General features: G+C 30.2%; 1 protein-coding gene across 1 annotated transcript in view; it reads right to left on the reverse strand.

Moving 5' to 3' along the window:
* The window catches only part of LOC118190630 (BMP and activin membrane-bound inhibitor homolog), a 127,994-nt gene that overhangs the window by 10,938 nt on the left and 101,478 nt on the right, over positions 1-15,578 (reverse strand). The window contains exon 2 of the mRNA XM_085810772.1: positions 15,163-15,477. Within this exon, the coding sequence (XP_085666898.1) occupies positions 15,163-15,477 (315 nt within the window). The remainder of the gene's footprint in view (positions 1-15,162; positions 15,478-15,578) is intronic.

Genomic DNA, 15,578 nt, shown 5'->3' on the forward strand with positions numbered 1-15,578 from the left:
AGAAGGCTATTTGCCAATACCATCTCCCAGATTTGGCCCACGTTGAAGAAATTTAAGAAATTTCAAAGCTTCGTCTCTTTTCCTATGAGAAAGCCGAAACGAATGGGCCGTCCAAACGGTATAGTGGTTAAGGGAGTCTACCGAATCCCAGAGAAAGCATGGATGTTTGTAAATGCACAGTGTTTTTGCGGCATGGGGGCACTCTAAATAGATGGCTAGTCGAAAGTCCTCTCGAGAGATTAATGACACAGGAAAAGGGGTAGGAGACTCTCGAACCCTTCCCCCCGGGGGTGCTCTCCATCTAAATTGAGGTGCTGTTCATCTAAATACGAAGCTTTAGAAAATGAATGCAAATAAATAATACAACTCCACATTACAATCTGATTTTTACCCCTTTTGCAGTGAGATTAAACTTTAACCTGATATCACAAATACAGGGTGTAAGAAAACTAATTGTCACACCTGTAAGGGCAACAGAAATTTCCAATATTGAAAACTTAACACGAAATGCTCAGTCAGCGACCACCAGCTGTAATACAGGCGTCAGATTGGTGATGCAGCAAATTACACAGTAGTAGTAGTAGATAGAAAATGGGGGTTCTGCATCAGGTGGATCAGTGGATCAGGGGGCGTGGTCAATGACATCACAGAGGGCGGGGCCAAAGGCAACGTCATCACACTAGGAGGCGTGGTTTCGAGTGGAGTTGAGTTGTTCGTAGACTACTGATTGAGTTGTAGACCTCCTGCTTTTCATTAAAAGTTAGTTTTTTTTAATTTGGCAACGGAGTCATGGCGTCCTCTAGGGATGAAAAATGAAAATAATCTATTTAGGAATTGCTCATGGCGTCCTCTATGGACGAAAAAAGAAAATAATTTATTTTAGAAATTTCTATTTTTAAAAAAAAAATACTCTATTATTCAAAATATAGAATTGAAATCTGAAACAAAATATCTCACCAGCTGAGTAGTTTGAAGATTTTAACCACTAAGCTGACGGGATACATTCAGATTTAGGTAAAAAAGCCTATATAAGAAAATGGAATTTGAATGGACTCATCAATTTATTCTGATACTTTTATCCTTTCTAGTTTTTCATGAAACTTTAACTCATTTCTCAGGTTTTCTGTTTCATAATAACATATTCATTTACTGTCATATTTTTTTAATACTTAACGTTTCTAATTTATTTGTAATATTTTATTTAATTTCCACATACTATTTTTTTCATACCTTTCATAAATTTCAGAATACCTGATTTTTAACTTATACGTTATATTTCACAAACGTTCCCGCACGTGCTGTTTATTTGTTACATTACTTAATTTTAGATGCAATTTCACACTTTTTTTAACGTTATAATGTTCAATATATTCTGAATTTTAACTTCATTTACTTTTTTTAAACCATTCTAGTATTCTATACACACTTTAACTTAGTGGTATGAAATTGTATTTAAAAAGAAACGTTTATTTTTCATGATCTTAGTTCTTTTACTAAATTTTCTACAGAATTTCTAATTTCTTTCACGTGTTTAACAATATCTTCCTTACATTACCGAATATTTTTTAAAAAAAAACTTAAGTCTATAACTGTTAATTGCTTTTCTTACGTTCATGGTTTCCCTTCTGTGTTTATATTTCTTAATTCTAGCTTAACTTATTTATTATAATGTTTTTATTTCTGTCTCATCACTCGTAATTCCAACATTTTATCCCTTTTTATTCATTTTAACGATATGGATTGTTTTCATTTACTCCATAATCAAATATTTCCTTACAATTTTTATAATACTTGTTTTATTCCTCGATCATAATAGATCATCTACAGGTTTTACTCAGAAATTTCCATTCACAACTTTACAGTTTAATACCATTTATATCTAAATGTATTTCTTTCTCATATAGTTTTATGGTCTTCAAAGTTTCTAACATCATATTTAGTTTTAAATCCCGATTACCTTTAAGTGTGTTGATAATTTTCATTTCTAATTTTACAACCACGTTCAGTGTTTCATCCACACATACCAAAATATTTCTTACATTTTCTGATATTTAGTCTATGTCATATTTCAGTACTTCAAATGAATTTACACTGCTCACACTATTATTTTTTCATGTTTTAGAGACACTAACTATACTAATTTTACAATTTGCCTGCACTAATTGCATCTATGTCAGCACTCATGATAAACTAGCAATTGTTTTGCATCACATGCATAAAGAAATTCTTAAAACCAACTTTTTCAATATCGTACTCAAATTACTGTTTTCCAGATAGGAATTACCAGTATTCTTTGGTTTTACTCTGTTACATCTTTTTAAATTTTAACATCTTACTTTTAATTCTAACATACATCTTTTAAACAGTTTTTTCTTTTAATGATAGCTTTCCTTATTTGTTCAAATTAATTCTTTCATTCAACTTCTTTACTACCTTTCAGTACCTTCATAATTCACTATGCAAACGCAATGTCTTTCACTGACATTCTGTTTAATAATACCACAAGTTTCCTTAATTGACAAAAAGCGAATTATTTCTCATTTCAAAATAGAACTACTATATTTTTGCACAAACATTACCTTTATCCATTCAAGCCACCCCTTAACCTGTAACTGACGTAGCGATAGGAAAGGAGATTCTTATCATATGCTCTTTCGACATTTGAGGTTTCTAGAACTTCTTTGACAAGTATATCAATACCATCAGAAAATATACTTAACACTTTTACCCAGTTTAAAGGCAACATACTGTTATAAGAATGGTTTTAGTTAAATTTATAACACAAATAAACGCATTTTGTGCTAAATAGGCATAAACATTTAGATTCAGAGTATTTCTTTTTAATCCGATGTAAGACTTGAATTTCATTCATGATACGGATTGTCTCTTGATTTTCTTTTTGTTTACCTTACACTAATAGAAAATTTTTATTTTACAAGTTCAGCTTTTAATGAAATAGAAATAAAAACTACGATACACCTGCTGATTTTAAGAAAAGGAACTTTGATATATTTCTGGAAATGTAAATGTTTTTAGAGTTTTCTTTCAATAACGTTGATTTTCATTACTTTACTAACTTCAATAATTCTCTTATTAGCTAATATGAATGAAAGAAGATTGTCAAAAATGTGACACAGTATAATTCTTACGAACATATGTACCTTTACCAGCATACAGATATTACTGATTGAAATGAAGAAAGATACAGATATTTTACTCCAATCTACATTAAATTAAAAAAAAAATATTGAAACTTTCATACATTCCAAAGAATAAACGAAAACTCAATAGACATGTTTGTATATATGAGATAAAAGTTTTATGAATGGTATTTAAAGTAATGCTTAGAACTTCAAAAAAGCGAACATTCACTATGTTAATACACATATCATCAGTTATTTACATTAATCAATGTAATATTAATCATTACATGTACTATATGCATATATATTTAAAGTTTAATTGTCTTACAATTGAATAATTAACTATTGAGAGAAAGAGGTTCATATCTTACACTATTTAATTCACATGGAACAAATTTTTCCATCAACCACATTGAACCAAGTTTATTAAATTCGCCAAAGCTCTTTTATTTCTGCATTTTCACACTCACGACACATTTTAAATGTAACTATTGATTACCATTTCAAACACCGATATCATAACTCAGTGTAAAACTACATCATAACTCATTTTTTCCCTACTAACTACAATTTTATATATTCAAGAAGTACATCTAAGACATGATCATTTTCTATGTTCTAGCAAATTGATTCAATTGCGAACATACTATTAAGACTTGCGATTTTAGAAGACTTGCATGTATTAACGATGTCAACGTTTCTTCGTTTTTGTAAGATTCGTATCAAACCATGTCGCATTCGAATGTGGTGTAAGAGATCACTTTTTCTCTTAAACACTTGTAAACAATGGATACAATTTATAAGAAGAGAAGTATCATACTGTTTCAAAACATCATCATCAGCATATTTCTGTTTCTTTTGACACCAACAAAATAAAAAAAAAAAAAAAAGGTTCGTGAGATTTTCTTCAAATTCTGTTTTACTTGAAAAAAATGTCCGAACATTCAATACGATGTAAAGATTCATATTGTTTTAAATTCTTATGCTCACTAAATATTTTTTATCACGATTTACTCTTAAAAGTAACTTTATAAGTTTTCATATCCTTTTTACATGAAAAGAACTTGTGATTATTCACTACAAAATTCTAAGACGAGAAGCTTCGCGACTTTTCAAACTACAAATTTAAATTTCTTAGGACATACACTACATCTGATGTTTCTTTCATGAGATTTCAAATATCTCTTCAGATTACTCGTATTCAAGAAACCTTACAAATATATCACATAAGTTCAGCGAATAATCGCTTCATAAACTCTTAAATTTTCAACACGAGTGAATCACTTGAAGCCTATACTGCACTGTAAACATACAATACATAAAAAAATTGTTATAAAAAATAAAAATACATTCATTTCACCAAGAAGCTGTTCTATTTAAATACATTTATTTATTTCCAAAGAACAAGTTTCTGTATTATACATAAAATATACTTAGAATTTTCTTTCATTAGTTAATATCAAATTAACAACAATGTCCATTTACTGATATTTGATATACATGTTTGCTTTAAAATTAAAACTAAAATTTCAATATATTTCTATTAAAAAAACATAATGAAAAAAAAAATACTCATAACATCAACCAAAGACAGAAATTTAAATAAAATAGCTGTACTTATATTAGTGCATTTTTATAATCTTCATAACATTTCGATTCAAAAAACCTATTACAAAATAAATGAAACATTTTTTTCTGCCTTAAAGAATCTCTTATATTTTTAAAATTAATACATAAAAATATATCTTCACCAATATATTTAATTCTGTCCTCAACACTTATTATAATGCAATCATGTCTTGTTTGTGAAGGATGATTTACAATGCAACCTTCGCATTTATATAGCTTTTTTATCACTGAATTTATTTCAGTTGTGATAGAGTTTATGAGTTCTTTAAAAAGTTCATCATCATCACTTACCATATCCGAACAATTGTTTTTACATTTGATTTGCAACGGTAAAATAATTTCAAAAATACTTTTATATAAAGTATTAGATACATCAGGAATAATTTCTTTCAATTTTTTTTAAAATATCACAGTTTACTTTTAGGTATGTAGGTTTTAGTTTAAAAGAATTTTCATCTTGTTTAAAAACTTGTTGAAAAATACACTCACCTTCTTTGTTGAAAACTACCAACTCATTATTGCAAATAATGCTGGCACTCGTATAGACCAGATTAAATTCATATATTTTTGAAGAAAATTCTTGCCATGTTGCAGGAGTTATAACAACACTGCGTGTAGTAGGGTATAATATTTTATTTTGTTCCACACATTCACGTAGATGAATGTTCATTCTGTTTTCAAACTGATTTATGGACACAAAATATCCCCAACCAAGAATCCACTGTGCAATCAACTTCGAACTTTCTTTTTTTTGTTCTCGATTATTCGGCATGAAGATATTTTCAGGAACAGATTTCATATAGTGGGCAAACCAGTCATCCTCTGGAAGTTCATCCTCATTATCTTCCAAGCGTCGTTTTTTGATTTTCGAAATTTTTATGTTTCGGAATGTGATACTAATTCTAGGATCTTTAACGTCAGGTTGAGAGGGTATTCCATGCATCCAAAATTGGTTCGTTGGGTGTTTCATTACAAGGAGAGTTCCATGAGTTAAGTTACCGCTTCGAGATGTGAAATTTCGCCTGGTAAATACCATTTGACGTTTTGCACCTAAACTGATGATAGGTATATCACTTTCAGGTTCGAGACAAGTTTCATTGTCTTTATGCGTTGAAATTTTCGCCACTCCGTCAGGATAATAGTTCAATAAAGCAAAATTATATTTTTTGCCAGTTATCGTTTCAACATTATCTTTTACATTTAGAAGAGTTTGAGTCCATGGTTCTGCACAAATGCTCGTTCCAGAGAATTCGTAACTAAGTCCTTCATCACCAAAACCGAGTACTTTTCTTCGTGGAACATACTGAGTCCCATTAATTTCAAAACTAATATTTTTAAAATCATAATTTGATACTTCATCTAGCAAAATATCAGCTTCATTTCGTGAATAAAATTCTTCGTATAATTCCACATTTAACTCTGTATCACATATATTCCTCATATTCGCTTTTGAATCTAACGACAATTCTGAATGATATAGAAATACGTAGCATTCTTAAATAGCAAAAATTATCTAAAACATACATTAACGAAATGATTTCATCAACACTTATCGTAATACATTCTTGTCATGTCTTGTTTGTAAATCCAGTCTTTCCGGCGTCATATGTGTAAAAATAATCATGATAGGATAGTGGGAAAGAGTTATAGTGTCCTAATGTTGTCATTCTGAACCTCGATATTACATATATGCATAAGGAGAATCTTAAAAGCATCATCCACTTATCATGATAGAGTAATGGAAAATTTCTAAAACTCTGATAATCATACGCGAAAGAATATATTATCTTAAGGTTGTTGTTGCTATTCCAAGTTTGACAATACATACAGAAGTGAAGGAAGACCCTTGATGAGTGCTGCACGTTATCATGATAACGTGAAGTCTACAGCGCTTATCAAGGATCTTCCTTCACTTCTGTATGTACTGTCAAATTTGGAATAGCAACAATAACCTTAAGATAATACATTCTTTCGCGTATGATTATCAGAGTTTTAGAAATTTTCCATTACTCTATCATGATAAGTGGATGATGCTTTTAAGATTCTCCTTATGCATATATGTAATATCGAGGTTCAGAATAACAACATTAGGACACTATAACTCTTTCCCACTATCCTATCATGATTATTTTTACACATATGACGCCGGAAAGCCTGGATTTACAAACAAGACATGACAAGAATGTATTACGATAAGTGTTGATGAAATCATTTCGTTAATGTATGTTTTAGATAATTTTTGCTATTTAAGAATGCTACGTATTTCTATATCATTCAGAATTGTCGTTAGATTCAAAAGCGAATATGAGGAATATATGTGATACAGAGTTAAATGTGGAATTATACGAAGAATTTTATTCACGAAATGAAGCTGATATTTTGCTAGATGAAGTATCAAATTATGATTTTAAAAATATTAGTTTTGAAATTAATGGGACTCAGTATGTTCCACGAAGAAAAGTACTCGGTTTTGGTGATGAAGGACTTAGTTACGAATTCTCTGGAACGAGCATTTGTGCAGAACCATGGACTCAAACTCTTCTAAATGTAAAAGATTATGTTGAAACGATAACTGGCAAAAAATATAATTTTGCTTTATTGAACTATTATCCTGACGGAGTGGCGAAAATTTCAACGCATAAAGACAATGAAACTTGTCTCGAACCTGAAAGTGATATACCTATCATCAGTTTAGGTGCAAAACGTCAAATGGTATTTACCAGGCGAAATTTCACATCTCGAAGCGGTAACTTAACTCATGGAACTCTCCTTGTAATGAAACACCCAACGAACCAATTTTGGATGCATGGAATACCATCTCAACCTGACGTTAAAAATCCTAGAATTAGTATCACATTCCGAAACATAAATATTTCGAAAATCAAAAAACGACGCTTGGAAGATAATGAGGATGAACTTCCAGAGGATGACTGGTTTGCCCACTATATGAAATCTGTTCCTGAAAATATCTTCATGCCGAATAATCGAGAACAAAAAAAAGAAAGTTCGAAGTTGATTGCACAGTGGACTCTTGGTTGGGGATATTTTGTGTCCATAAATCAGTTTGAAAACAGAATGAACATTCATCTACGTGAATGTGTGGAGCAAAATAAAATATTATACCCTACTACACGCGGTGTTGTTATAACTCCTGCAACATGGCAAGAATTTTCTTCAAAAATATATGAATTTAATCTGGTCTATACGAGTGCCAGCATTATTTGCAATAATGAGTTGGTAGTTTTCAACAAAGAAGGTGAGTGTATTTTTCAACAAGTTTTTAAACAAGATGAAAATTCTTTTAAACTAAAACCTACATACCTAAAAGTAAACTGTGATATTTTAAAAAAATTGAAAGAAATTATTCCTGATGTATCTAATACTTTATATAAAAGTATTTTTGAAATTATTTTACCGTTGCAAATCAAATGTAAAAACAATTGTTCGGATATGGTAAGTGATGATGATGAACTTTTTAAAGAACTCATAAACTCTATCACAACTGAAATAAATTCAGTGATAAAAAAGCTATATAAATGCGAAGGTTGCATTGTAAATCATCCTTCACAAACAAGACATGATTGCATTATAATAAGTGTTGAGGACAGAATTAAATATATTGGTGAAGATATATTTTTATGTATTAATTTTAAAAATATAAGAGATTCTTTAAGGCAGAAAAAAATGTTTCATTTATTTTGTAATAGGTTTTTTGAATCGAAATGTTATGAAGATTATAAAAATGCACTAATATAAGTACAGCTATTTTATTTAAATTTCTGTCTTTGGTTGATGTTATGAGTATTTTTTTTTTCATTATGTTTTTTTAATAGAAATATATTGAAATTTTAGTTTTAATTTTAAAGCAAACATGTATATCAAATATCAGTAAATGGACATTGTTGTTAATTTGATATTAACTAATGAAAGAAAATTCTAAGTATATTTTATGTATAATACAGAAACTTGTTCTTTGGAAATAAATAAATGTATTTAAATAGAACAGCTTCTTGGTGAAATGAATGTATTTTTATTTTTTATAACAATTTTTTTATGTATTGTATGTTTACAGTGCAGTATAGGCTTCAAGTGATTCACTCGTGTTGAAAATTTAAGAGTTTATGAAGCGATTATTCGCTGAACTTATGTGATATATTTGTAAGGTTTCTTGAATACGAGTAATCTGAAGAGATATTTGAAATCTCATGAAAGAAACATCAGATGTAGTGTATGTCCTAAGAAATTTAAATTTGTAGTTTGAAAAGTCGCGAAGCTTCTCGTCTTAGAATTTTGTAGTGAATAATCACAAGTTCTTTTCATGTAAAAAGGATATGAAAACTTATAAAGTTACTTTTAAGAGTAAATCGTGATAAAAAATATTTAGTGAGCATAAGAATTTAAAACAATATGAATCTTTACATCGTATTGAATGTTCGGACATTTTTTTCAAGTAAAACAGAATTTGAAGAAAATCTCACAAACCTTTTTTTTTTTTTTTTTTTTTTTTCAAATTTTGCTGGTGTCAAAAGAAACAGAAATATGCTGATGATGATGTTTTGAAACAGCATGATACTTCTCTTCTTATAAATTGCATCCATTGTTTACAAGTGTTTAAAAGAAAAAGTGATCTCTTACACCACATTCGAATGCGACATGTTTTGATACGAATCTTACAAAAACGAAGAAACGTTGACATCGTTAATACATGCAAGTCTTCTAAAATCGCAAGTCTTAATAGTATGTTCGCAACTGAATCGATTTGCTAGAACATAGAAAATGATCATGTCTTAGATGTACTTCTTGAATATATAAAATTGTAGTTAGTAGGGAAAAAATGAGTTATGATGTAGTTTTACACTGAGTTATGATATCGGTGTTTGAAATGGTAATCAATAGTTACATTTAAAATGTGTCGTGAGTTTGAAAATGCAGAAATAAAAGAGCTTTGGCGAATTTAATAAACTTGGTTCAATGTGGTTGATGGAAAAATTTGTTCCATGTGAATTAAATAGTGTAAGATATGAACCTCTTTCTCTCAATAGTTAATTATTCAATTGTAAGACAATTAAACTTTAAATATATATGCATATAGTACATGTAATGATTAATATTACATTGATTAATGTAAATAACTGATGATATGTGTATTAACATAGTGAATGTTCGCTTTTATGAAGTTCTAAGCATTACTTTAAATACCATTCATAAAACTTTTATCTCATATATACAAACATGACAATATCTATTGAGTTTTCGTTTATTCTTTGGAATGTATGAAAGTTTCAATATTTTTTTTTTAATTTAATGTAGATTGGAGTAAAATATCTGTATCTTTCTTCATTTCAATCAGTAATATCTGTATGCTGGTAAAGGTACATATGTTCGTAAGAATTATACTGTGTCACATTTTTGACAATCTTCTTTCATTCATATTAGCTAATAAGAGAATTATTGAAGTTAGTAAAGTAATGAAAATCAACGTTATTGAAAGAAAACTCTAAAAACATTTACATTTCCAGAAATATATCAAAGTTCCTTTTCTTAAAATCAGCAGGTGTATCGTAGTTTTTATTTCTATTTCATTAAAAGCTGAACTTGTAAAATAAAAATTTTCTATTAGTGTAAGGTAAACAAAAAGAAAATCAAGAGACAATCCGTATCATGAATGAAATTCAAGTCTTACATCGGATTAAAAAGAAATACTCTGAATCTAAATGTTTATGCCTATTTAGCACAAAATGCGTTTATTTGTGTTATAAATTTAACTAAAACCATTCTTATAACAGTATGTTGCCTTTAAACTGGGTAAAAGTGTTAAGTATATTTTCTGATGGTATTGATATACTTGTCAAAGAAGTTCTAGAAACCTCAAATGTCGAAAGAGCATATGATAAGAATCTCCTTTCCTATCGCTACGTCAGTTACAGGTTAAGGGGTGGCTTGAATGGATAAAGGTAATGTTTGTGCAAAAATATAGTAGTTCTATTTTGAAATGAGAAATAATTCGCTTTTTGTCAATTAAGGAAACTTGTGGTATTATTAAACAGAATGTCAGTGAAAGACATTGCGTTTGCATAGTGAATTATGAAGGTACTGAAAGGTAGTAAAGAAGGTGAATGAAAGAATTAATTTGAACAAATAAGGAAAGCTATCATTAAAAGAAAAAACTGTTTAAAAGATGTATGTTAGAATTAAAAGTAAGATGTTAAAATTTAAAAAGATGTAACAGAGTAAAACCAAAGAATACTGGTAATTCCTATCTGGAAAACAGTAATTTGAGTACGATATTGAAAAAGTTGGTTTTAAGAATTTCTTTATGCATGTGATGCAAAACAATTGCTAGTTTATCATGAGTGCTGACATAGATGCAATTAGTGCAGGCAAATTGTAAAATTAGTATAGTTAGTGTCTCTAAAACATGAAAAAATAATAGTGTGAGTAGTGTAAATTCATTTGAAGTACTGAAATATGACATAGACTAAATATCAGAAAATGTAAGAAATATTTTGGTATGTGTGGATGAAACACTGAACGTGGTTGTAAAATTAGAAATGAAAATTATCAACACACTTAAAGGTAATCGGGATTTAAAACTAAATATGATGTTAGAAACTTTGAAGACCATAAAACTATATGAGAAAGAAATACATTTAGATATAAATGGTATTAAACTGTAAAGTTGTGAATGGAAATTTCTGAGTAAAACCTGTAGATGATCTATTATGATCGAGGAATAAAACAAGTATTATAAAAATTGTAAGGAAATATTTGATTATGGAGTAAATGAAAACAATCCATATCGTTAAAATGAATAAAAAGGGATAAAATGTTGGAATTACGAGTGATGAGACAGAAATAAAAACATTATAATAAATAAGTTAAGCTAGAATTAAGAAATATAAACACAGAAGGGAAACCATGAACGTAAGAAAAGCAATTAACAGTTATAGACTTAAGTTTTTTTTTAAAAAATATTCGGTAATGTAAGGAAGATATTGTTAAACACGTGAAAGAAATTAGAAATTCTGTAGAAAATTTAGTAAAAGAACTAAGATCATGAAAAATAAACGTTTCTTTTTAAATACAATTTCATACCACTAAGTTAAAGTGTGTATAGAATACTAGAATGGTTTAAAAAAAGTAAATGAAGTTAAAATTCAGAATATATTGAACATTATAACGTTAAAAAAAGTGTGAAATTGCATCTAAAATTAAGTAATGTAACAAATAAACAGCACGTGCGGGAACGTTTGTGAAATATAACGTATAAGTTAAAAATCAGGTATTCTGAAATTTATGAAAGGTATGAAAAAAATAGTATGTGGAAATTAAATAAAATATTACAAATAAATTAGAAACGTTAAGTATTAAAAAAATATGACAGTAAATGAATATGTTATTATGAAACAGAAAACCTGAGAAATGAGTTAAAGTTTCATGAAAAACTAGAAAGGATAAAAGTATCAGAATAAATTGATGAGTCCATTCAAATTCCATTTTCTTATATAGGCTTTTTTACCTAAATCTGAATGTATCCCGTCAGCTTAGTGGTTAAAATCTTCAAACTACTCAGCTGGTGAGATATTTTGTTTCAGATTTCAATTCTATATTTTGAATAATAGAGTATTTTTTTTTTTAAAAATAGAAATTTCTAAAATAAATTATTTTCTTTTTTCGTCCATAGAGGACGCCATGAGCAATTCCTAAATAGATTATTTTCATTTTTCATCCCTAGAGGACGCCATGACTCCGTTGCCAAATTAAAAAAAACTAACTTTTAATGAAAAGCAGGAGGTCTACAACTCAATCAGTAGTCTACGAACAACTCAACTCCACTCGAAACCACGCCTCCTAGTGTGATGACGTTGCCTTTGGCCCCGCCCTCTGTGATGTCATTGACCACGCCCCCTGATCCACTGATCCACCTGATGCAGAACCCCCATTTTCTATCTACTCGCGTTGCAAGATTCCAGGCATTTCCAAGAACATCTGCAGCTGCGATGTTAATTCGGGAGGCAACTTCATTACTGAGTTCATGGGCTTATCCTAAACGACGCTTTTTAACTGTCGCAGGGGAATAAAATCCAGGCAGGGCAGATCGAGAGCTCTGGAAGGCCGAGAGATGCAACCATCGTGGACAATTAATCTATTCGAAAAGGCAGTGTCCAGGTAGTTTCTCTGAACCCAGAAGAAATGTACTGGCACTCTGTCGTGGTGAATCTACATAATTTTTCGAACATATGCAGGTATATTTTATAGTAGAACAGCCAGCTGAAGGAAGGCTGTTGGTCTAGGCGGTCTAAGAAAAGGTAAGAGGTAAAAGTGTTCGTGAATTTAAGTGTTAAAGGTAAAAGTGTTCGTAAATTTAAGTGTTCCTTGCCCACAAATTCAGAGAACCTTTGCTGACGGCACATCGAATGTGTAACATGCGGATTTACTGTGGCCCACACACATATGAACATATACTCGATCGTAAACAGGGCAGAGGCTGGAAACTACAGATGTAGAAATGCTCTGCTGCAGGAACCAACGTGCAAATGCTATACGATGTGGAAAATCCATTTAATTTGAAACCTAGACCTGCTGCAGATAGCACCCTTTCTTCACATAACACACGCCATATCATTATACGGTTAACACCTTGGTCACAGGCTATTGCTCGCATGCTTCGTTCAGCTAGTCGTCCACTGCCTCAAGGATTTTCTCTATTTGATTTATCATTCTTGCACACCTTGGTCAACCGTATCATGTCTTACGCCACAGAAGGAGTCCCGCCACCAACAGTTGCCTATGCGAGCGTTAAAATGCTCTCTGATCGGGCATCACCAAGTTTGGAAATCGTTCCTGATCAATTCTCCGGGTCATATACGTATAAGGTGCTACTGTATCTCTGGCGATGAATAGCAACTGATTGATGATTCGACAAGTTCGGACCATTATTTTGATTACACCCTGTATATAACCTGATAAAAACTATAATCTGATACCATAACTATGTAAAAGATATATTAGCATATTATAAACATTATCACAAGTCGCGGAAGTGGTTAGTAATTCTGAGTGTCGTTTCGAAGAGCCCAGTTCGAATTCTGGAGAAGGTTATGGATGTAAATTGTTTATCACTTCATAGGAGGCAACGGTGGTCCAACCATTAGGTACCTTCACAATAAAGTGACCACCGCTTCTGGCTTTTTTTTTTTTTTTTTAAATATTTATACTAATTAAAGAAAAGGAAATATTATTATGTTTAGTAATCAAAAAAAGGTAAAATAGTAGTGACCAATGCTATAAAAGGCTAGAGTCCGCAAATGAGTTAAAAAAAAAATCATACGTTATTACAAGTTCAAATAAAGGAGAATTAATTTTCTCTCAAAAGATTTAATAAAAATAAAAATTGCAAAAATCTTTAATCCCCATGCTACCGAATTATCTGCAACAGGTACTTAAAAATTTTCAAAAAAGTTTCATCAGAGGGCAACGCAAAACAAAAACAAGTAAACGAAAAAAATATATGCAGTTTTTCTAACAAACATTATAAGTCACTTGACTTTATAACAAGAAGTACGAAAAGTGAATATTATACATTTGTTGGGAAAATAATTCGTATTCTCGCTTTTTTTTTTTTTTTTTTAAATATTTATACTAATTAAAGAAAAGGAAATATTATTATGTTTAGTAATCAAAAAAAGGTAAAATTACATTTTTCTTTATTCATTTTAATTCTTATCGTAGTAAGTTTACCATTTTACCTTGGGGTTCGACCCTAAATACATAATCGTTACTATATATATATATTATATATAAACAAGCAAACGAAAGGTATTATATAAAGTCCTTAGTTAAAAAGTAAAATAAAAGAAAGGAGTATGTTGCAAAAACCTGTTCCAATAAATCCTCAACATTCTAATGTAGTATAAATACGTTTTCGGTAAATGATATTTACTTATTAATAACATTCCCTTCCCGTAAAAAATTACTCTAGTACAGATATGATTTTTACAATAAAAGAAAATTAGAATAGAAAAGATAAAAATTAGAAAAAGCCAATTAAATAAATGCATAAATACATACACATGCGTTACTAGAAATGATGTTACATTGCTAAATATAACTGCAACGAAACTGTTATGACGATAGGTTTTTGAAATTGATCAGTTTGGAAAAGAGATAACACTGAACATTTTCGACTGCAGTACTCTGTAGTACTAAATAGTCTGTGGTCAGTGTATGGAGGTTTCACTGTAAACGCTCCAGCCACACAAAATATCTAAATTAGCTGTGGGAAACATATGATTTCTAATGTTGATAGTCTGCACTTTTGCTTCAAAAAATAAACGGCAAAAGAAAACATCTTTTTAGATTGGAATTATAATGTATTCAATTTATTTACCCGTCATATAGCTGTGATTTAGTCTGTAAATTGGATCTTGTGAGTCGACCACATTTCGGAAATAATTGCACATATCCTCTTGGCAACAGAGACGAGTGGGGTAAGTCCGTTTCTCGAGTTCGGGATCAGAGTCCGGACATTCTAGTGGCGCCATCTCTTGCGAATTTTTGGAAATGAGTTCCAAACACGCATGCCGCGACCTCCAGAGGTCTCCACTGTAGTCAAAGAAATCTGAGACGCAGATACCAAGAGACGATTTGCACATATATCCAGACGTGACGCAAACTGGAAGATTACAGTAGCAGCGCACATCAGCTGAAATAAAGAATGAATATGTAAAGAATGCATGGAAAAAAAAAAAAAAAAAAAAAAAAAAAAAAAAAAAAAAAAAAACATTCTTAAAAATGGAGAAAATA

Source organism: Stegodyphus dumicola, chromosome 2 (assembly GCF_044657685.1).
Source record: "Stegodyphus dumicola isolate Sdum_Otavi_A_Nest chromosome 2, ASM4465768v1".
Taxonomy (NCBI): domain Eukaryota; kingdom Metazoa; phylum Arthropoda; class Arachnida; order Araneae; family Eresidae; genus Stegodyphus; species Stegodyphus dumicola.